Raw genomic sequence first — 25585 nt, 5'->3', positions numbered from 1 at the left:
AAAACTACCAATTCGGTGGCAGCAACCCAACAATGGGATGTTCGATTCGTCTGAAAATTTTAGAGCTGATAGATCTTGACCAATTGAACAATTTAATCCCATTTCAGATTTGCTCTAAAAGCTTTAGTTTTTGAGATATAAGCCAAAAACTGCATTTGACCCCTATGTTCTATTTTTAGCCATGGCGGCCATGTTTGTCGATGGATCAAAACTTCGGATACAATTTATAAACTAGATACCCTAAGGAACATTTAGTTAAAGTTTGAAGGTATTTGGCCCAGTAGTTTCAGAGGAGAAGATTTTTGAAATAGTTTACGACGACAGACGACGACGAACGACGACGGACGCCAAGTGATGGCATAAGCTCACATGGGGCCCTTCGGGTCCCGGTGAGCTAAAAATGTTTTCTTGTCGCTAAATAGTGTTCTTGTCGCTTCTTGTCGCTAAATATATTCATCTTGTCGCTTCTTGTCGCTTCTTGTCGCTAAAATTCTTCTTGTCGCTAATTAGTGAGACCGCTTGACCTTGACCATGTTGACATATGGCGGGAAATAAGGTTTGATTAGGATGCCAGGATAGATTAACGATGTCGACAGACTTGATTAATCAATTTAAGGAGAAATTTACAAAATGTTTTCGCAGATTTGTCTTTGATTATGTAAAACAAGAGTTTGATCACCTTATTTTACGTAATTGCAACGGCACGGGGCCGTGGTCTTTCAGCGACGCAACGGTTGAATATGTTAAAGGAAAAACCTTCCCTGTACATGTGTGGATTAGAAGTGTCTATTTGGATCTTGCCCGCAAATTGTTGATTCCAGAGAGCATATATACAACAGAGGAGAATCAAATGTTCAAGTGTTTCATCGAAGCCAGTGAGTATAAATATACATGTATAATAGATTAAAATTGTCATTCCTTTAACTTTTCTTCATCATGTTCTCACCAAGGAAGTCATTCGTATCTGATGATTCGTGCCAACTCCGATTCGTACTAACCAATTCGTTCCAAGTCACCTGGTATAATTTGTTCCAACTTATATTTTTCAGGCAGACAAGGAAAACATTGTTCAATCCTGAGTCTGAGACTATGTGTTATAGTAGTCTCAGTTCAATCATACTAAACAGTCAAGGGTATAACTGTATAGGGTTATTAGAGAAAAATAACATTCATTTGTTATTGTGAACTAAAAAATCCAAAAACTGTGATAACATATGTATGTTACATGTTTCAAAGGGGCAATATACTGTACATCTTTTGTTTTGTTATAATGTATACAACATGTACAAGTTCTATTTCAATATTATTATTGTCCTTTATGTATACTATAGGTGCAGGATTTTCTCGCTGTGTTGAAGACCCATTGGTGGCCTTGGGATGTTTTATGCTCTTGGGAGGGTTGTTGTCTCTTTGACACATTCCCCATTTCCATTCTAAATTTTAAACTATGGAAAGATATAACAGTTCATAGTTTTCCAATCATGCATAGCACACCTATGATATTACAGAAAGTATATGCCTGTAATAACTAAAGGGTGTTATTACAGCATCTCTACATGAGTGCATCACTTCAAAGCCTTTGCTCAGACAAATATCATGCTTAATCACAATGTATTTTAATTTATTAGAAGAAATAATGATCAGAGCTGTCAGCATCTAATGAGGTTCTGCGCAAGCTTCCAAGTAATACCCAAGTGTCTCATATAATAAGTGACATGCCTGTAATAACTAAGCCTTGTTATTACAGCTAAGTTTATCCCTTAAAAGCCTTGTCTCATTGATTTACCAAGGCTGATAAAACATGTAAAAAATGTATTAATTTAATTGGAAAATTAGTTATCAAGGCTATGTTTTAAGTTACTGTGCAAAGTTTTAAGAATTCCCAAGTGCCCACTAAATATTAAAATATGTACTATTAATATTTAAGAAATAACAAACATATATGTTACTGCAGATTAAGAAAATTTAAAAAATAAAGAGTAGACAACTCATGAAAGTATCTGTAATAACACATGTATGATATTTTCTCTAATAACCTTAAAGAGTTATACGCTTGACTGCTAAACCCTCAAGATTATTACATTTTCTTTGTATGCTGCAGCTGGGACTATTATACATTGTACCAACAGGGATGGTACTGATTGGTCTGTTGAGATTTCGTTGTCCTGATAGCGGATTATTGATTTTTTGTTTTGATTGACAGCTTATCATGTCACCTGGTGGTTAAAATACTTTATTGCTATTTATTCCTATCCTGATAAGTTCTAAAATTAAACAACTTTTCAAACCAGTTGAAGCTACAATGTATCTGGGGGCCTTGTTCAAACAATGTATTGTGCATAAAACTTTTTGCATTGGGGTGGGGATTTCAATCTAGATTTTTATACAACCACAAAAGATTGGTGTTCGTATATTGCTATTACGTCGTCGTTGCCGAAGACATTTAGTTTCCGGACAATAACTTTAGTTTAAGTGTATGGATCTCTATGAAATTTAAGCAAAAGGTTCAATACCACAAAAGGAAGGTTTGGGATTGTTTTGGGGGTGATGGTCCCAACAGTTTTAGGAATTAGGGGCCAAAAAGGGGCCCAAAACAAGCATTTTTCTAGTTTCAGGACAATAACTTGTGTTTAAGTATTTTGATTGCTCTGAAATTGTACCACATTTTACAAAAAGAAAATATCTTCAAATATACTATTTTTTGGAAAAGGGGGGGGTAAATTTTTTTTCCTTAAGATTTAAGAAATTATCAATTTTCCCCCAAAAAAATTGGGGGTCACAATTTATTTTGCTAATTCTTTGTATATAGTCTGAAAACAGATTTACTAAGTTAGTATTGCACAACAGCAAATTGTATTGCAACAGCAAGAAATCTTAAATTGAATATAATTTCAAATCATGTAACCAATTTCAAGTTCTATGACTACATTTATTCTGTGTCGGAAACCTACATGTATAATATAATAATGTGTCAAATATTTAATTACAATCCAAATTCAGACCTGTATCAAGCTTGAATATTGTATCCATTTTTAGCTCACCTGGCCCAAAGGGCCAAGTGAGCTTTTCTCATCACTTGGCGTCCGTCGTCCGTAAACTTTTACAAAAATCTTCTCCTCTGAAACTACTGGGCCAAATTTGACCAAACTTGGCCATAATCATCATTGGGGTATCTAGTTTAAAAAATGTGTCCGGTGACCCGGCCAACCAACCAAGATGGCCGCCATGGCTAAAAATAGAACATAGGGGTAAAATGTAGATTTTGGCTTATATCTCTGAAACCAAAGCATTTAGAGCAAATCTGACATGGGGTAAAATTGTTAATCAGGTCAAGATCTATCTGCCCTGAAATTGTCAGATGAATCTGACAACCTGTTGTTGGGTTGCTGCCCCTGAATTGGTAATTTTAAGGAAATTTTGTCGTTTTTTGTTATTATCTTGAATATTATTATAGATAAAGATAAACTGTAAACAGCAATAATGTTCAGCAAAGTAAGATCTACAAATAAGTCGACTTGACCAAAATGGTCAGTTGACCCCTTAAGGAGTAATTGCCCTTGATAGTCAATTTTTAACCATTTTTCATAGATTTTTGTAATCTTTTACAAAAATCTTCTCCTGAAACTACTTAGACAAATTTAACCAAACTTGTCCACAATCATCATTAGGGTATCTTGTTTAAAAAATGTGTCCTATGACCCCGCCCGCGAACCAAGATGGCCGACATGGCTAAAAAATAGTACATAGGGTAAAATGCAGTTTTTGGCTCATATCACTGAAACCAAAGCATTTAGAGAAAATCTGACAGGATAAAAATGTTCATTAGGTCAAGATCTATCTGCTCTGAAATTTTCAGACCAATCAGGCTACACGTTGTTGGGTTGCTGCCCCTGAATTGGTAATTTTAAGAAAATTTTGCAGCTTTTGGTTATTATCTTGAATATTATTATAGATAGAGATAAACTGTAAACAGCAATAATGTACAGCAAAGTAAGACCTACAAATAAGTCAACACGACTAAAATTGTCAATTGACCCCTTAAGGAGTTATTGCCCTTTATAGTCAATGTTTTACAATTTTCATAAATTTTGTAAATTTTTGTAAATTTTTACAAAATATTTTCCACTGTAACTACTGGGCCAAGTTCATTATAGATAGAGATAATTGTAAGCAGCAAGAATGTTCAGTAAAGTAAGATCTACAAACACATCACCATCACCAAAACACAATTTTGTCATGAATCCATCTGTGTCCTTTGTTTAATATGCACAAAGACCAAGGTGAGCGACACAGGCTCTTTAGAGCCTCTAGTTGCCCTTACTGTTTAGAGTTGGACCTCTGCTGTTGTATCCAGCTGCGCTCGGTGAAGCACATTTTTTGGAAAATGACGCTATCAGCGGCATGTTTCCGATACCATTGACCAGAACTTACGGAAGTCGATTATTGCCTCCGCCTACCGCACTCGGTTTCATATTTACTATTTTACATACTAACTGGAATCTGCTTGTATTACGCTACACTCGAACAAAGTGTTGTAGTCGGACGGGAACCAGTTTACATACTTTATTTTATTTACCAAAAAGATATCTTGACCTGTCCATATGTTTTTTGTTATTAAATGGTATTTGGAGCTATCCCTTTGTTATATTTTTCATATTTTTTCGAGCTTTCACTTTTATGCACATGTCTTACAATCGTAAACAATCGGTATGTATACATGATAAATAGATCCGTTTTGTTATGGTGTTGGACTTTTTACCCTCCAATGACCAGCAATCGCTAGACAAAATAGTTCTTCTAAATAATGTCAGCCTTTCATGCCATTTCAAATTTACAATCATTAAAAAAAGTGAAAATCGGAATCATTTTGATATCCATTGGATAGAAACTGGTCTTTATCCAGATTTACGAAGATTTTAAAAATCGGAAATTAGTAATACGGTTATAACCACGCGGTGCGTATCTGTATCTGTATCGAGATGAATTCTGCCAATGTAGGCACACCTCCAATGGAGTTGAATATATATAATATCCTTCACCACACAATATAATAATACTGCCATTGCATGTGTAATGCAAATATATTTAAAAAAAAAAAATAATGTAAGAGTTGAAATTGATTCAACTATCCATAAGCCAATTGACCAAATAACAAAGATTTGCACAATGAATCTTTGTTTACAAAACAGGATTTCGGAACGTCTCTAGTTTTTAGATCGTAAGTAACGATAAACTCAAACTGAAAGTAAACAGTTGTTTATAAGACGCAGGTTTACTCACCATAAACAAGCTGAAACGTTCAGTATGGCATATATTTTAGGTTAAAGACGGTCCCATTCATTTAAAAAGCATTTTGAAAGTAGACGATGGGATTATTTCAGGTTTGGGGAACGAGTAAATTATCACAAAGTTCATTTCTTGACGACCTCATAATTTCATCATGTCGATGGTACAAATCGATTTTTACTGTTTACTGTCGCTTCTCATGTTTTGTATTTAAACAGTCGTTTATTTTTAAACCCGAACCAGGCATATATGCATTCTGTAATTATGCAAATCTTCGTTCTTTGATCAATTGGCTTATGGATAGTTGTATCAATTTCAACTCTTACATTATTTTTTTTTAAATATATTTGCATTACACATGCAATGGCAGTACCTTTCCAATTACTATTTATGTGTTGTGTCTAAATTAAAGTTGTAACACTTTATAGTGACTGGAAAGGGAAGAAAAATTCATCAGATGAGAAAAGGCTGAAGATACTTCAAACGGCACCAAATCATTAGATACTGCATCTTATAATAAGAAACTGAGATTTGGATAGTTCCACTTCAAGGTAAAAATGTTTATCTCTTGTGAAATGAAATAAAAAAAAATATTGTAACACTGTAGTTAATTAATAAAGATACTATTACGTGTATTTCTGTATTGGCCTTATTATTGGTTCTCGGCCAGCAGTCAAACGGCACCGAATCATTAGATATTGCGTCTTATAAAAGGAAACTGAGATTTGGATAGTTCCACTTCAAGGTAAAAATGTTTATCTCTTGTGAAATGAAATAAAAAAAATATTGTAACACTGTAGTTAATTAATAAAGATACTATTACGTGTATTTCTGTATTGGCCTTATTATTGGTCCTCGGCCAGCAGTATTGGCCTTCCGCTTCGCCTCAGACCAATACACCCAAGACATGGACCAATAACAAGGCCAATACAGAAATACTTGCGCAATGATATTATAGAATGACATTTTGGTTCAATAGTGGGAATCAGCCCCTCAACTACTTTTTACATAAATATTAACTTCTGGCTTCAACGCTTTGTTCGTCTTGTCTGGAGATCTTGCTGTAGTTCCAGTTCAGCAAGCATTTTAGAGACGTATCCTGTCCCTCCTCTTTTAACTTGTAATCTCTGGTGATAAATTTTGCTGCTTGACATTGTATCCTTTCAAGCTTTTTTTTTTTTGTTACCGTGTAGGGGTCCCATACTATGGCTCCATATTAAATTATAAGATCCATTCCTAAAGATCTAGATCATTGTTCTAATCTGACACAAATTTCAATAACTGGAATGCTACCCAAGTTGAATATATGGTGACCCACGAGAACAGCATTATCACTATTGAAATTGTGTTTAATACCATGATTGTTCAATGTCATTAACTTAAATGGAGACAGACATTTGACCTGAAAGACATGAAAGGTGGTGTATTAGTGCAAAATCAAAAACTAACTGACTATGATATATGGTTAAAGGATGAATATCAATTACATGGGTCAACATGGTCAAGGGCAGAGTTGTTATAAAATAACAATATGGCAGAGAAGTGGTTTCAAGTTTCATATAAAGCGACCTGACTGACATGAAAAAAAAAATCGAAGGAGTATCCCTATTTGTCTAATCTTCAAGGTGAAATAAAACTAGTAAAACAATATTATACTATTGTCTAAATATACAGAAATATAATTTGCTTCAACTAACAGAAATAACTAGGTCACTAGTAACTTATTTAATGAGTATGTGGGGTATAAGAGCTTGCTAACAACAGGCTCTTCATAATCATTTGGTTTGAAAAGAATACTAGTAGTCTATATTCTTGATTTAGAAAAATGTAATTGCAAGAAAAAAATCACATTTCTTAAAATACTTTAGATCATTCAGGTAGTCTTTATTTATATGTACAAAAGAACAGCCAGTAGTCATTGGATATTGTAGATCATTCAAATAGTCTTGACCTTTTTATTAGTACAAAAGAACAGCCAGTAGTCATTGGATATTGTAGATCATTCCGGTAGTCTTGACCTATTTATTTATACAAAAAAACAGCCAGTAGTAATTGGATACTGTAGATCATTCAGGTAGTCTTGACCTATTCATTTGTACTGAAAAAACAGACACATATACGAATGTCAATTATATGCTTACAAGACATGTTGCAATGTTAAACTTATTACGGTATATGAAAATCAAGACTTGCATAAAAAATATCACAATATTAGAGACAGTGGCGTCATTTTTCCTCAGAGCTTTCAGCTCTTTGATTATTTTATGGTGATTACACTGATGTTAACGCTGGTGATTATTCCAACGATGAAGTGCTGTAGTAGCCATCAAAGGTTGCTAAAACTTCAATTACTGAATCAAAGCCAGTATATTCTTGCCTTATGTGTGCCATAGAACTGAAAATGGTCACCAGATTCCGTGGGCATATGAGAGGTCAACACAAAATAAAAAAGATGTGGTATGATAACCAATGAGACAACTATCCACCAAAGTTCAAATGAAGTGGATGTAAGCAATTATAGGCAACTGTACAGCCTTCAACAATGAGAAAAACCCATACTGTATAGTCGTTTATAAAAGGCCCCCTATGTGAAAAATATGAAGCAATTCATAATAAAGAAAACTAACGTCCTAATTTATCACAAAACAATTTAATTGCAGTATCTAGAAAAATATTTTTATGATTTTTATGCCGTAGCGGAGGGGGCATTAAGTTTTACCCTTGTCTGTCCGTACGTCCCAAAATTGGTTTCTCTAACTTTACTTTGCCTCAACCAAATGTCATGAAACTTAAACACAATGTTTATTACCACAAAACACAGATCAAGTTTGAATTTGGGTAGTGTCGCTTTTACCATTTTAGAGTTATGCCCCTCTACAAATGGAAAAATTGCTGAATTTTTCGTTTCCGTTCTCTAACTTTAGTTTACCTCAAACAAATGTTATGAAACTTATGTGCAATGCTTATTACCACAAAACACAGATCAAGTTTGAATTTTGGTGGCCTCACTTTTACTGTTATTGAGTTATGCCCCTTTACAAAAAGAAAAATTGCTGAATTTTCGTTTTTGTTTTCTATTAAACTTAAGTTTGCCTCAAGCAAATGTTATGAAACTTAGTGTATACACAATGCTTATTACAACAAAACTCAGATCAAGTACAAATTTGGGTAGCGTCACTTTTACCTTTCTTAAGTTATGTCCCTTTATAACGTTATATGCAAGCGGGGGCATCATCTGTGTCCCATGGACACATTCCCCATTTAATTTTATTTAAATTGTCCGTCATGGACCCTACTAACTAGTAGAATAAACATTGTGATCAATGACAGAAATGATTTTCTTGGATAAATGTTAATCGTTCGTTTTTTCAAACATCTGGGTGATGCATTGTTCATTCATTCGGAAAGCTTTGTGCCTGTAGGTAGCAATGTTAAGAAAAAAAATTTGTGTTTGGATGTAGGACATTCTAAAAACACGGAACAAATCACGAAAATGCACTGATTTTCGAAAAAAAAATGATTGTAAAGGAAAAGATAAATGAACAAATAACTAAAGAGATTAATAATTGTGAGAGGTGGCTTTATCTGTTCATTGTTTCATCAACGACGAACTCGTCAGGGTCAGGGAAGTTGAAGAAAAGTCTTCCGCAGAATACATATAATACAATCTGACAATACAAGGGCTTTTCACTGGGAGATTAAAATAAATGCAACAGTTGAATACTTTTGCTCGTATGAAGACACATTAAGAGCTTATAATTTTGTTTAAACACAGTTCACAAGTGTGAGGGACCTGGGACTTGAAACAGTCTAGAGTTTCTTACTCACAACCTCGAGCTCTGTAACCCGTAACAAAATAATATTAAGGTATTAAGGGTATGTACATGTATGGAATTTGAGAAATTGGAACATATATGAGGACAAGGATATTGAAGGATTGAATTTTTTTTACATATTCTTTATAGGCACAATAAGGTGTATGGTTTCATGTTTTATAAATGTACCTGTCCCAAGATTTCTTTCTTATTCCCATCTGTTTGGCCTTGGATTTACATGGTAGGAGGTGTAAATGCACTTTTTCTTGGGGAAGTGCTGCCCATTTTTTGTTCAAGTTTGGATTCATAATTTTTCAGTCATTATTAGCTCACCTGGCCAGAAGGGCCAAGTGAGCTTTTCTCATCACTTGGCGTCGGTCGTCGTCCGGCGTCGGCGTTAACTTTTTACATTTTGAACTTCTTCTAGAGAACCACTGAATGGAATGAAACCAAACATGGCATGAATGTTCCTTATGAGGTGCTGACCAAGTGTTGTTACTTTGTAGCGGATCCATCATCCAAGATGGCTGCCAGTGGGGGACTTAGTTTAACATAGGACCCTATGGGAAATACATACAAATGTCTTCTTTTAGAGAACCACTGAATGGAACGGAATCAAACATGGCATGAATGTTCCTTATGAGGTGCTGACCGAGTGTTGTTACTTTGAAGCCGATCCATAATCCAAGATGGCCGCCAGCGGGGGACTTAGTTTAACATAGGACCCTATGGGAAATACATACAAATGTCTTCTTTTAGAAAACCACTGAATGGAATGAAACCAAACATGGTATGAATGTTCCTTATGAGGTGCTGACCGAGTGTTTTTACTTTGAAGCCGATCCATAATCCAAGATGGCCGCAGTGGGGGACTAAGTTTAACATAGGACCCTAAGAGAAATACATACAAATGTCTTCTTTTAGAGAACCACTGAATGGAATGAAACCAAACATGGCATGAATGTTCCTTATGAGGTGCTGACCAAGAGTTGTTACTATGAAGCTGATCCATAATCCAAGATGGCCGCCAGCAGGGGACTTAGTTTAACATTGGACCCTATGGGAAATACATACAAATGTCTTCTTTTAGAGAACCACTGAAGTGAATGAAACCAAACATGGCATGAATGTTTCTTATGAGGTGCTGACAGAGTGTTGTTACTTTGAAGCCGATCCATAATCCAAGATGGCCGCCTGCAGGGGACTTAGTTTAACATGGGACCCTATGAGAAATACATACAAATGTCTTCTTTTAGAGAACCACTGAAAGGAATGAAACCAAACATGGCATGAATGTTCCTTATGAGGTGCTGACCGAGTGTTGTTACTTTGAAGCCGATCCATAATCCAAGATGGCTGCCAGCGGGGGACTTAGTTTAACATGGGACCCTATGGGAAATACATACAAACGTCTTCTTTTAGAGAACCACTGAATGGAATGAAACCAAACATGGCAAGAATGTTCCTTATGAGGTGCTGACCAAGTGTTGTTACTTTGAAGCTGATTCATCATCCAAGATGGCATCCAGTGGGGGACTTAGTTTAACATAGGACCCTATGGGAAATACATACAAATGTCTTCTTTAAGAGAACCACTGAATGCAATGAAACCAAACATAGCATGAATGTTCCTTATGAGGTGCTGACCAAGTGTTGTTACTATGAAGCCGATCCATCATCCAAGATGGCAGCCAGCGGGGGACTTAGTTTAACATAGGACCCTATGGGAAATACATACAAATGTCTTCTTTTAGAGAACCACTGAATGCAATGAAACCAAACATATCATGAATGTTCCTTATGAGGTGCTGACCAAGTGTTGTTACTATGAAGCCTATCTATAATCTTAGATGGCCGCCAGTGGAGGACTTAGTTTAACATAGGACCCTATGAGAAATACGTACAAATGTTTTCTTTTAGAGAACCATTGAATGGAATGAAACCAAACATGGCATGCATGTTCCTTTTGAGGTGCTGACCAAGTGTTGTTACTTTGAAGCTGATCCTTCATCCATGATGGCTGCCAGATGGGGACAATGTTTAACAAAGGACCCTATGGACAATACATACAAATGTCTTCTTTTAGAGAACCACATACTGAATGGATTGAAACCAAACATGGCATGAATGTTCCTTATGAGGTGCTGACTAAGTTTTGTTACTTTGAAGCTGATCCTTATCCATGATGGCAGCCAATGGGGGGACTTCTTTTAACATAAGACCCTATGGGAAATACATACAAATGCTTCTTATAGAGGTGCACTGAATGGAATGAAACCAAAACATGGCATAAATGTTTCTTATGAGGTGCTGATTAAGTGTTGTTTCTTTGTTGCCGATTTACTGTTCAAGATGGCCACCAGGATTTTTTATTAAATTACAGGACCAATATTAAACCAAATTTGGCCTCACTCATTATAAGGGTATCTGTTATGATTTTAATCTATTTTTACATGATTTCCTAAAACCAAAGTAGAATCAGGTGAGCGACACAGGCTCTTGAGAGCCTCTAGTTTTGTATCCCACTACCAAACAGTATAGAATTTCTTTGCACAGAATGTTTTGAGAAATAAAATGTAAAGAATTATTCTTGTTTCTGAAACACAACTCAAACAGCTGTCCAACATGATGTTTTTCAAATGTTTTTCTGATTGATTTTCTTTATGTCTGAGGGTCATGTTGAAAAATTTGGGATGTTCAATATTGAATATATATACAGAAAGACTAATTTTAATATCACTGTGTGCCTATGGATAGATAGTCTCTTGAACATATTGCTTTTGAAAACCAAATATTTGCTGTTAGAATGAAGTTAGTATCAATTTTCTTACCTAATCACTGACAAGAGATGTCAATGTCGTGACACCAATAACATAGTGGTCATATAAGCAGATATACTGTAGTTTTGTTATGACCATGATTAATTGACTTTTATGATATGTATAAACATAGATATTTCAAGATTTTATCTGAGTTCATTAAGGGAATTAATATTAGTAGGCCTTTATCATGTTTATTAAATTGAGTGGTTATTGTCCCTAAATTGATGGTCTTGTAGTTTTGTTTTCATGCCATACTATTGTTGTACAAAATTCAACTGAGTTTTTAAAATTTATTACACAATACAAATTAAGCAATGCATTTATGAAGTTCTGTATTCCTAAAAATAGAAGTAATCAAAATTAATTTTTATCTTAAAAATTATCCTTTCTTTGGATTCCTTTTCTTCATGTATTTGATTGACCTGAAAATAATACCTCACTTTGGAGATAGAATTATAGTATATCTAAAGGATTATAACCTGAATGAAGGGTTTACCTAACCAGTTCATTAGATTTAGAAAGTCTGCTTTTAACAGACTGTCTGGAAATTTACCTACTTGTTCCACAATTTAAAGGATTTTGGAAGTCTGCTTTGCGCTCAGTATGTCTGCTTTTACAAGATGCATACTGATATACATATGTAAATTGATTTTATAGGTCATAATAACATTAACAGAATTGATGCATTTTTTGTAATGGATTTTTTTTCTATGCATTTACTTGGTTGTACACCTGATTTTATCTGGTGTTCCCAATCCCCTAAGGAATTTTTTCTAGTAAAGCACTTTATCATAAATGTCTGATTCTGAAGATTGAGAAACAAATCTGAAATTTATCAAGTAAATTAAAGTTCCACTCTTTATTGATATACATTGTACCAACTAAAAATGACTTGCATATAAACTGTAGACAGTATCTTCCATCTTGACATTTTTTTTTACAAATTACCTTTTATGATAATGAAATAAAATAATTTGCCTACCTATGTACATATATATACCTACCCACATCTAAAAAGATGGGTCAGAGATGGGCAAACAAACATATTTTTATTATTGGCCCTACATACCTCATTCAAGCCTCCCCAAGTCAAAGTGGACAGCAGTTCTTTAGCAGTTTATTAGCATTCACAGTTCTTACTCGACAGCTGTTCTTTAGCAGTTCATTAGCATTCACAGTTGCCAAATTCAAGGCAATAGTTAATTTGCATATAGGCATTACAATAGCATTCCATAGCAGTTTCTTAGCAGTTTATTTAGCCTTCACAGTTATTTAGCAGTTTTTTTGACGAAAAATTTAAATGAGATTCTCAAAAACTGCTATCTTCTCTGAATATTCATGAGAACTGCTATAATAACAGCTATCAATAATGAATATTCATAGAAACTGCTAAGTTGTACATTCTTATATGGCTTTCTAAACTGCTAATAACTGCTATGGAATGCTATCAGATCTGTCAAAAGTTGGAATACAAAGGTACACATGAATATACAGTGTACAAGATATGAATGCAAAAATAAAATTCTAATATTTTACTGCAAGTCTTGTTGAAATTTCAAAAAGTTGTACCAACTTATATTTGTGATTTGGGCAGTAACTGCAATCAAATGACTCTATTTTAATCCAATAACAGACTTGTTAAGGGGTGTAAACATGCTTTGTGAGTACTGTACCTGGCCTTATACCCCTTATTAATTATGTCAGTGGCAGAATAATAGGAACAGTTAAGAATTATAATGCACTTTAAATATCAGTGCTTATAAAAAGCAACGAAAAAAGAAAAAAGAAATCACCAATTCACCAACACTCCAACTGACTCCATTTTCAGAAAACGACATCTGTAACAAACATAAACTTTTAGCTACCGCTTTACAAGCAGAACCAAATACAATGAAAGTCCCAACTATGTATTGGCTTCCGAAGCTACACAAAACACCTTACAAATATAGATTCATTTCGTCTTCAAGCCATTGTTCCACTACTAAATTGTCTATTCTTCTTACCAGTACACTTGGTACAATCAAAAACCTGATAATAAATTGTTCAAATAAGGCATTCGAAAATAGTGGAATTAATTACTTTTGGAGTGTCAAGAACTCGTTGGAAGTACTTGATAAATTGCATGCATATATTGGTGATTTTGAATCTGTTCAAAGTTTTGATTTTTCTACCCTATATACCACATTGCCTCATATTCTCATTAAGAAAAAATTCACACACCTAATTAAATGGGCATTTAAAAAGTCAGAATGTGAATATATATGTTCAAACTCTTTTAGGTCATTTTTTAGTAGCAATAAACAAAAAAACTATGTCAATTGGACATGCTTTGATACTATATATGCCCTTGAATTATTACTAGATAACATTTTTGTTCGCTTTGGAGATTCCGTATATCGTCAGGTTATCGGAATTCCAATGGGGACTAACTGTGCACCACTTATTGCGGACCTTTTTTTGTATTGCTATGAGTTACAATTTATGACAAAAATCAGCAAAGACCCATCGAAACAACATCTGATACACAAATTTAATAATACTTTTAGATATTTGGATGATATTTTGGCTCTCAATAATGACGACTTCAGTATGTATACTAAAGAAATTTATCCTGTTGAACTTACTTTAAATAAAGCTAATACTAACAATGACCACTGCCTTTTCCTCGATCTTGATATCTATATCATTAACGGAAAGCTTAATACTAAAATATATGATAAAAGAGATGATTTTTCATTTCCTATCGTTAATTATCCATTTTTAGATGGTTACGTTCCCTTGTCACCATCTTACGGTGTTTATATATCTCAACTTGTACGATTCGCTCGTGTATGTAACAATGTTTTAGATTTTAACGAGAGAAATTTATGTATTACTGAAAAATTATTACACCAGGGTTTTCGATATCACAAACTAGTCAAAACATTTACTAAATTTTATCATCGGTATAAGGACATCATTCGTAAATATAGCTCAACATGCAGACTTCTTATACGTTCAGGTATTTCACATCCAATTTTTTATGGAAATATTCTTTATAAAGCACAAAAATGTCAGTATTCACCTCTGAAGCTAACAAAACCTTTAAATAGACTTATTAAGAAGGGATATAGTTACGATACTGTTGTCAGGTCATTAAAGATTGCATATTTTGGCGTTAATATTGATTCACTTATAGGGTCTTTGCATCGGCACTAAACACATTTATTTAAAAACCAGTTGTTGGCATGACACGGGTTATGTTCTTCTCATATATGTTATGATGGTATGATACTAAACCCCTAACGGGAAGGATTGTGCCTGATATTCATATGATGAAGACATAATCTTTCAATCAGTTTAATTGAAGTCTGGAGCTGGCATGTCAGTTAACTGCTAGTAGTCTGTTGTTATTTATGTATTATTGTCATTTTGTTTATTTTCTTTGGTTACATCTTCTGACATCAGACTCGGACTTCTCTTGAACTGAATTTTAATGTGCGTATTGTTATGCGTTTACTTTTCTACATTGGCTAGAGGTATAGGGGGAGGGTTGAGATCTCATAAACATGTTTAACCCCGCCGCATTTTTGCGCCTGTCCCAAGTCAGGAGCGTCTAGCCTTTGTTAGTCTTGTATTATTTTTAATTTTAGTTTCTTGTGTACAATTTGGAGTTTAGTATGGCGTTCATTATCACTGAACTAGTATATATATTTGTTTAGGGGCCAGCTGAAGGACGCCTCCGGGTGCGGGAATTTCTCGCTGCATTGAAGACCTGTTGGTGACCTTCTGCTGTTGTCTGTTCTATGGTCGGGTTGTTGTCTCTTTGACACATTCCCCATTTCCATTCTCAATTTTATTATTCAATAAGAGGTTACTTAAGAGACTATTTATTACCTTGACTAAGTGATTTTCAGATTAAAAGTTATTTTATTTTTATTATTATTTAATTACCAAATGTACTACTAATTTCTCTTCTACTATATATATTTTGTGTGGACCAAAAGAAAACAGTTATCTCCTCTTTCTCTTTTGGAATTAAACAAAATAATTCTTAATACATGTAATATATTATGTTTCCACTTTCTGAAAAAAATTTAAGTAACATACATTAACTTCATTAAATGGATTGTTTGGTCAATATCAAACAATCAGCTATATGTGACCTAGCATACCCAACTATATCAGTCCTATTCAGGACCGATAACTCTGTCGATAAATATTGTCGGGTATACAATGTTGTTGTAATCAGAGCATTTGTATTATATGTCTCTGTTGAAATGTATAACAATACAATAACAAATTTTTTTACACAAGTTTAACTTTATATCGATTTATTGAATGCCTGGATTTTGCTTAAAATATTGAATTAAAAAAATAAATAATAAAATCATATTCAATGAAATCTCGTTTAATTTTTTACGAAATAATACAAAATCCATTTAAATTAAAATTTGAATCAAAATATTTCTTAAAATAATTATAGAAACATAAATATTAGTTTGATTATCTTTTAAAGCAAAAATTATTTTTTATAATATTCATATTTTCTTAAAGTTTATTATGATACATACTTCTTCTGGTTTGACACGGGGAAGAGAAGATATTTATTTGTACAGTTATGAAAACTTTTGTATATCACAAAATTTAAACTCTGGTAATACATGTATACACAGGATGTTTAATATGTCACCTGGTTGCTTTTGGTTTGCACGTCTACCTGACAATATATTGTTATGTAACATTACATCCAAAGTCAGAGTTCACCTGTTCGTCAAGTGATGGGATCGTGAAGGTATGGAATATTTATCTATAATAATTGTTGGGATTTTTTTCTCTCTTGGGACGTAAATATTTTTTTGTTCTAAAAGGAAAGTATAAATATATTTCTAAAGAAAGATGAATTATACAGAAAACAGGAAAAAAACCTTTTAAAAAAGAAGAGAAAAATTTTTATTATAAATTTTATTGTTAACAATTTTCTGGTAACAGTATATCCTGGATACTAGTATCTGTCAAAATAAAATGTTCCCGTGTCACACTTAAAATAATATTTTTTTTATCAAGAAATTTTGAAATCAATCATATCGAAATGTCACCAAAGAAAATAACAGAAACATCAGAGATTCTACATGAAAAATTAAATTTAATCAAGGAAAGTCTTACTATACAAATCCTCGATTTGATGCAACATTTCCATATACATCATCCGCCATTTTGAAAAATCCCGAAATATTCACTTTTTTAAATCGATTTTTGACCGAAATTGCCCAGAAATTAAACTGTTTTAAATAGTATTTTTCGCCAGATATATGTTTGAATATACTAAATCGATTTGCAAAGTTTTATTTTTATTAACGGAATTTCTTTATTTGTTATACAAGTAGACATGGGTATCGGTACATTTAGCATTGAGTCAACGGAGAAATAACGAGAAAAGGTACATGTTTTTACGATTCTCCAGTGACAGAATTTAATCAAAAATTAAACTGTTAGGACCAACATTGCTTGATAGAAATATGTTTGAATATCAAGGATTGATTTGCAAAAGTTAGAAAACGGGTCAGGTTAATGAGAAAACTAAACTTTATTGAAGCACCTATGCATTTTATATGGGGCAATATAATACAAAATGGCGGCTAGTATACGTCACAAAAGTCACGTGATGTCTGACTTAGTTGGATATGGTTTCCCCAATATTCCCTCCCTCTTTTTAAACTCTTGAATATGATTTATTTTTGTTTTTTTTACAAAATTGTATTAAAATATTCATATTTTTATTTTCAAATAACATCTTGCACTGTTAGTATATGCTAGTATTTTATTACAATCCTATCATCAGATATTCTATTTGAATAAACAACTATCCCCCCTTTTTTGGGGCTTTCTGTATTATTTCTGTTTTTCCCTACTAAGTTATGTCAGAAAATACACATGCATTATCTGTAACTTCAACTTACTGTACTGCAGGTGTGAGAAATTATTCCATTTAGCCCAAATTAAACTTCATAATTGACAAAAATATAGTTTCTCATTAGCAAGTATTTACACACAGCTTGGAGCCAAAATGCACATTTGAAAATGATCAAATAACCTTCAAATAAAGGTTTACTATCAAGCTGAAAACACAGCCATATCCAAGCATTTTTATAACAAAGATTAAAACCAAAACTGCTATCAAACTGCTATTGAACTGCTGTCATAACTGTTGTCCAATTGACAAATTGACAACAGTTTAGAAGGTACATCCAGACTGCTAAGATGAATGCTAAGAGGAATGCTAAGAAATGGTGAAATAAGGTAGTTTCTCAAACTGCTATTAGATGGGATGCTATGAACAGCTGAAAGACTGCTAAAAATATGAAGAACTGGTAAATAACAGCTAATAAACTGCTAATGATAGCAGTTCAGTTTGACTTGGGTCTTCTCAAAGTTTTGAAGGACAAGACAAATTTGCACCCATGAATAACTTTACTTTTCAATACAATTTAGGCCACAATTAAAAATATTTTGATTTGCCCAAACCCTACCAAAAGGTAGAGACAGTGGGTAGGTAGGTAGGTAGGCATTTTCTTTTTTTTTTCAGCAAAGAGAAATTAAAGTGTCAGATGTTTTTTAGTCTTCATGCCTATCTGATTAAAAAAAAACTTTTTTACATCAGGACAATAAAAGATTTTGAGAAGGCAGATGTTTTCTGGGTAGGTAGGGTAAGGGCAAACAAATATATTCTTTTTTATGGCCTGATTCAAATCGTTATCTTTCCGTCAAAGTGTTTGGTTTTAGGTGACATTATTTAATGTCGTTTGTGGGCTTGTTGGGCATAAAATCTACGTCAGTACGTTGAGCTAAGGGAATCAACAGGGATAACTTCCTTATATGACTGTTTCGAATAACTGTTTTTAAAAGATAAAATTAATATCCTGAGGGTTGGATAATGTACATAACAATAAAGACCAGTGTTTGAAAAATGTCAAGCAGTCACAATTACTTTGTCAGTTCAAAGATACAGGGATCCAGTTAGCTCATGAAATGTTTAAATGATGTGAGAAATAAGTGTATTGTAAAAGAGTATTTCTGGTAATGGAAATGAAATGGATCAAACGTATTACTGTGAACTCTTGTTTGTAAATAAATAGATGGAGTGCTTTAAATTATTTATTTTTGTACAATTTCAAATAATCATAATGCATATATGTTACATTTGTTAATAAATCTGGCATTATCAGTCAGGGGACTTACTTCAATGAATGATTTCTAAATCACTGATTCTAGAAACATTTTGTCCACAAATTTTGGAAGTAAGAGTTGTCTTTCTTTGATAATCACCTACATGTATTTAAGTAGTACAAATAAATCACTAGACTAAGTGATTTAATTTTATTGTAGCTTTAAATATACAATCCGATTCCGCAATCTAGCTTAAGTTTCCCTCATCCAAATTTTATGAAACTCATACACAATGCTAAGAACGACAACACACAGACATAGCTCGAATTTGGGTAGTGAGTCAATTACCCTTCAAGAGAAATGCCCTTTTTAGCTTGAAAAATTGCGTAGCTAGAGCGGGTGCATTCGTGTCCTCAGACACTTTCTTTTATTTTTCTTCAGATAAACATCAACAGTGTCTTGCACAGTTACTCAGAACAGAAGGAAAAATCAAAGCAGAAAAGATCAAGTGTCTTCTGGCCATGCACTACTTCAAACCATTGGCTTTTAATGGTGAATATATTGTCGACAGTTGCCATGGATATAGAAAATGTGAACTGTGTAATGAACCAGTCAAGGCTGATCAAAAACTGACCTCCTTTGGTAAGTGTAGAAAATAGGTCTACATGTATTGTATGGACATAATATATTGTTTTCCAAATGTTAAAGGGAGCTTTTTGCTGAAAAATTTATGAAAAAAAATGAATCTCTTCTGATGGGGCCAAAACCGGTAAATGACAAGAAATTATAGGTTGTTGGAATTTTTTCGGGTGAAATTAGCCCTGGTGTTTATGGTTTGTTGAGATAAATCATTACTCCTACAGATTTCAAGCAAGACCGTTTTTTACTTTGCAGAATGATTGTACAAATATTGAAGGTGTGCATATTACATGGGCGTATATACCACCACAATAAAATTAAGCTGTTATATTATTTGATGGGTCTGTCTTCCATCTGTAGACACATTGCTTTCAATGCAGCAGCTTTTGTTCCTGATTTCCAATAAATTTCAACACAATAATTCTAGGTACAAATAAAGCTTAGTATTGTAAATGGAGGGTCTGGCCCTACCCGTTTGAAAAAAGGGCCAAATAGGGCTTTAGAATGGTTTCAACTTTTGGGTATGGAGTGTTCATTCTTGCTTTTCTATTTCAAGTCTGATTTTGACCAAAAAAAATTGAGGGTATATTTATTTTATTGAGTATACAATAAGGATAGGAGATGGATTTTATTTTTGTTCAAGTATATTGTTTTTCTTAAATTGTTTAACATTTCACAGCTGTATAACATGTTACTTTAATTATTCTTCCCTTAGTTTATTTATTTTGTATTTACATTGTATCATAGATCAAATTTATTTGTTCAGTGTATGTTCACTGGTGTTAATATGTCTTTTGATTGAGTTAAGCCATTTCAATTGATATTTTATAGTGTGTTTTTCTATGTTGTGATGTTACACTATTGTTTCAGATAAGGGTGATGGTTTGGTACAAAATGTTTTAAACCCGCTGCAATTGTTTGCACCTGTCCTGGAATCTGATGTTCAGTAGTTGTCGTTTGTTGATGTGGTTCATAAGTGTTTCTCGTTTCTCGTTTTTTATATAGATTAGACCGTTGGTTTTCCCGTTTGAATGGTTTTACACTATTAATTTTTGGGGCCCTTTATAGCTTGCTGTTCGGTGTGAGCCAAGGCTCCATGTTGAAGACTGTACTTTGACCTATAATGGTTTACTTTTATAAATTTTGACTTGGATGGAGAGTTGTCTCATTGGCAGTCATACCACATCTTCTTATATCTATTTAACTATCGGCAGCCATTTTTGTGAAAAGGGGTCCAAGGGGCCAAAAACTATACGTGTATATACAAATGTATGGTAAAAAATCAAAAATCCTGGAACAACATGAACAATTGGGACTAAATTAAACTTAACTGGATTGGTCCTTAGATGTTCCCTGTCCAGAGTAATGTCCCTTGGAACCCAGCCACCAATTAAGATGGCTGCTATTCTTGAAAATGGAAAATTTGGCAAAAGATAATTGAAATCTTCTCCTTTGAAATTACTGGGCCAATAGGTTATCAAACTTGAATGGTTTGGTCCTTGGGTTGTCCCTTTTAAGATCATAGAGTACGACCCCAGCTACCATCAGAATGGCATGTGTTACTAAAATTATAACTTAATGCAGACTTAGGCTTGTGGTATATCACAAGACTCAAAATGGAAAGTGCTGTTGAAGCGAGATGTGATTTGTTCATTGTAGCATCTTGGAAGCTATATTATTTCCCAAAGTGCTGATGGTACCAAAAATTTAGTTTGATGCAAAACATAGACTTGTGCCATGTATGTAAGCTTGTGACAAATCATAAGACTTGAAATGGAAAGTTCTCTTGAGGCATTATGTCAGTTATGCATTACAACATTCTGATAGCAAAATTTTTCCCAAAATGGCTGCTGTTCCTATAAAACTTATGTCAAATGGTTAAAAACCAATTTATATTAAGCCTGAATTGGCATAAATTTGAATTGTAGATGGATTATGAGTGCTTTAACATATTGAATGTTTGCTGATTATGCAAACTAGACATAAAGTAGCAAATCTATCATTTAAAAAAATCAATTCAAAAACTACTTGGCCAATTTGAACAAAACTTAGCCCAAATGGTTTTTGTCAACCCTGCAATATTTATGTAGCAAAAGCTAGACATAGCAATCCTAGATTCTGTCGGCAGTGTCAACATTTATGTTCAGTCTGTGGTTAAAGTTTTTTTAGACATCAATAACTTTGTTAATCCTTCATGGAATTTTATGAAATTAGGACAGAAGCTTGTTTATGACCAAAATACAGTATCCAGAGCATAATTTTGAAAATATTTATTTTCATTTTTCCATATTTTACTGATAAATGGACTTAGTTTTTTAATGCCCCACCTACGGTAGTAGAGGAGCATTATTTTTTTTACGGTCTGTGCGTCTGTTCCTCTGTCCGTCTGTCCCGCTTCAGGTTAAAGTTTTTGGTCAAGGTAGTTTTTGATGAAGTTGAAGTCCAATCAACTTGAAACTTAGTACACATGTTCCCTATGATATGATTTTTCTAATTTTAATGCCAAATTAGAGTTTTGACCCTGATTTCACGGTCCACTGAACATAGAAAATGATAGTGCAAGTGGGCATCCATGTACTATGGACACATTCTTGTTTTACAGTTAACAAGTAGTAGTCTGGGGTTAAATATAAAAATAAGGTGATGTGGTATGATTGCCAATGAGACAACTATCCACCAAAGTACCAATGAAGTGGATGGAAACAATTATAGGCAACCGTAAGGCCTTCAACAATGAGAAAACCCCATACCGTGTAGTCGGCTTTAAAAAGCACCTGACATGAAAAATATGAAACAATTCAATTGAGAAAACAAACGACCTAATTTATTACAAAATAATTTACGAAAAACAAATATGACAGACATGAACCAACGACAACCACTAAACAGGCTAGGACAGGCACATAAAGAATGTGACAGGGTTAAACATGTTAGTGAGGAGGATTTTGAAAATAAATAACTCAGCCTTGATAATCACAAAAATAAATAGTTTGTCCTGTGTTAGTTCGAAAATAAATAACCTGACTTACAATGTATTGAAAATGAATAACTCGGCAGGTCTTTAAGCCATTTTATAAATGCTATTCGAAAGTATGAGGTGGCACCAGATTCTTCTTAAAATTCATCTTTTTTCAAAAAAAAATTTGGGAAACACTTCCCAAATCTCTTAATAATAAAGGTATAAATATTATTCAAATATACTTGAAATGTCTGAAAATGGGTTTCATTTAACTTGAGGTATATTGGCTCAGGAACACTTACCTCACTTTTATTACAGGGCTGTAACTACATTGAGATAAATGCCTTTATGTAGGAAATTTTAAAACCAAAAGCTTGTCTTCATATCAAATTGTTTTCACAATTGTGTTTGCAAGAAGCAAGTTCTGTTCTCCCTTGGACGTAACTACCTTAAATTGTATCCCAGTTAAGAGCTACATCAAGTTGTAATTGAAATGTGTTATTAAAAATTACTTGACAAAGTTATATCACTGATAATCAGCCCCCTCTTAACTTAATTTGAATAAAACCCCATATAATTTACAGGTATAAAAGATTTAAATTCTGCATGCCGAAAACAGCAACAAAAAAAAAAAAAAAAAAAAAAAAACAGCAGCCACATACTTTACTATGTGAATTACATTTTTACTTTATTCTTCATATTGGTCTTTTGATGTTGTCCATAAAAACTTAAGTCTTACGCTGAATCTATACATTTTGCTTTGAGACCAAAATATTGTCAAAAAATTATTAAAACAGAACTTGCGTTTTCAGAATAAGAAAGGGACTGGGAATGCCCAGAAAGCACGATTTTGCATCATTTGTTCTATAGTTTCTTTGGGCCTTCAGCGGCTTCAAAACCCTACAAAATTTTTTTGCCTCGCTCCGCTCGGCGTAAATATGTTTGGCAATACTTTTAAAAGAGGCTAGTCACAGCCCAACTCTAATACCGTGTATGTATGCAATACATGTATATGCAGTTTGGAATTCAGAAGATTCATTTCCGCAGAGGATGATGATTAATTCTGATTAAATGTTTTCAAATATTATCAATATAGTTATGAAAATGAATAATCAGTCCCTTGTTTTAATGAAAATGAAAAATCTTGCTTCAACAGTGCAGAAAATAAATAATCTGTCCTCTTAGTTTACAAAAATAAATAACCGATCCAAAACAAATCCTCCTGGCCCCCCCCCCCCCCCCCCCCCCCCCAGAATATCAAATGGTTGTCCCCTAACCTTCAAGACCAAGAAATAGCATTTAAATAAAAATTTGATTTTTTTTTAAATTCTGTATTTTACTGATTAATGGACTTACTTTTTAAGTCAACATTACACTTTTACACTGACAGCAGCAATTGCAGGTGAGACATAGGGTTCCATGGAACCCCTAACGAATAGATAGGGCTATAACTAAATACAGAAAAAAACAGCTGATGTTACTTAAAAAGAAATTTCAGCAAAATGACAAAATCACTTTATTTTAAGCCAGAATGGGCTCAAATTTAAACAGTATATGAGGTTTTCATCATGTACATATGCTTAAATGGAATCAATTTTGTCAGATCTGAAACAGGAGCACTTGAGGCTCTTCAAAAATTTATGTGGCTGAATCCACTATGATTTAATAGATAATGGTACTGTGAAGTTAAATAATTCAGGGCTGTTTGAAGTCATGAAAATTTGTCGCATTAAATTATTTGAAAATATATATAATATATATACAACAAACTATGTAAATGTACATGTAAATGTTATGTTGGTTTAAATCTTATTGAAAAATAAAATTAGATTCAAAATTGTACAAAAAACCACTTATATATATATATATTTTATTTACTGTTTTTTTTTTTTTTAATTTTAATTTTCTGGTTTACCTTTCTATTTTTTCATTTTTTTTCACTTTCTTCCATCATTTTTTTCCCTACTTTTTCTCTTTTTTTTCACTTTTTTTTCAAGATTTTGGAGGGATGAAAAGGGGTGCTTATTATACACAACTGTGTACTATTCACGGCTAAATACGGTAAACATGGTTCTTTATGAAATACACAAGTATAAGAATACTTTTTAAAGTTTACAGTATTTGTCACTGCTTATGAAGCTAAAGTTTATTCTTTCATGTCTATTCTTTCTTAAAGGAAACAGTTTAGTATGGCATGGTCAAGCTGATATATTTGTAGCAAGAAGTGTTGTTAAAATTGAGCTAGAAGAAGCACTCAATAACATGAGCCTGAAAGAAGATGAAGAGGAGGAAGGTGTTGAAGATAGTAAATATTCAAGCATGGCTGAGGAATCCAAAGAAGAAGTTAAAACACTATCACATGCGATTGCAGAAGCAATTGTAAATGCCTTTTGTGAATCAAGAGGAGATGAGTCATTGTTTGACAAATTTATTCCCTCATTCTTGGCAACAGAAAAAAATATCAGAATTATTCTGTATAACTGTAAGTTTGATAAACTTCTTTTAAGTACTGAATTTCCAATTTGGGATGGCAAGCAATTGAATATCAAAACAATGATGCAAGTGTGGCTAACAATTAACTTTTTGGAGAAGATGAATAATCTGCCCTGTGCTCTTGATAATTCACAGGAATCTAAGTTCAAAGAGGTTGTTGGAGAAAACTATGGAATATACTTGAGAAGCATGACACGGCCAACTACAATATTAGAGCCTAGGGATTTGGTACATATGGAATTAGATAAAGCAGACCTCAAATTAATAATGGACACTAATTTAGAATTTTTTAAGATGTATGAAAGCCTGTCTGAATCTGGATCCTGATCTTTGTGTCTATTTGAAATAGCATGATGATCTCTTATTTTGAACATTGTTTTAGACAGATAAATATGTTGGCAGATATTAAAGCAATTTTACTATTA

At 33.3% G+C, this 25585-nt stretch overlaps 1 protein-coding gene across 1 annotated transcript; it reads left to right on the top strand.

The window, feature by feature from the left end:
* The first annotated feature begins 530 nt into the window (after positions 1–530).
* Positions 531–25585, top strand: LOC127701679 (uncharacterized). Its single transcript, XM_052205675.1, has 3 exons — positions 531–875; positions 19511–19711; positions 24844–25585. Exons 1-3 carry the CDS (start codon positions 587–589, stop codon positions 25485–25487), a joined length of 1134 nt encoding a protein of 377 aa, XP_052061635.1. The 5' UTR covers positions 531–586; the 3' UTR covers positions 25488–25585.

This window comes from Mytilus californianus, unplaced genomic scaffold (assembly GCF_021869535.1).
Source record: "Mytilus californianus isolate M0D057914Y unplaced genomic scaffold, xbMytCali1.0.p SCAF_5, whole genome shotgun sequence".
NCBI classification, from domain to species: domain Eukaryota; kingdom Metazoa; phylum Mollusca; class Bivalvia; order Mytilida; family Mytilidae; genus Mytilus; species Mytilus californianus.
This window is presented reverse-complemented; position numbering and strand designations above follow the sequence as displayed.

Excerpts from the sequence above, each read along its gene's own strand:
- LOC127701679 (XM_052205675.1), top strand. The coding sequence starts at position 587 with ATGTCGACAGACTTGATTAATCAATTTAAGGAGAAATTTACAAAATGT. Across the intron at positions 876-19,510 it reads CAAGTGTTTCATCGAAGCCA|ATAAACATCAACAGTGTCTT; the intron begins GTGAGTATAAAT and ends ATTTTTCTTCAG. Across the intron at positions 19,712-24,843 it reads TCAAAAACTGACCTCCTTTG|GAAACAGTTTAGTATGGCAT; the intron begins GTAAGTGTAGAA and ends TCTTTCTTAAAG.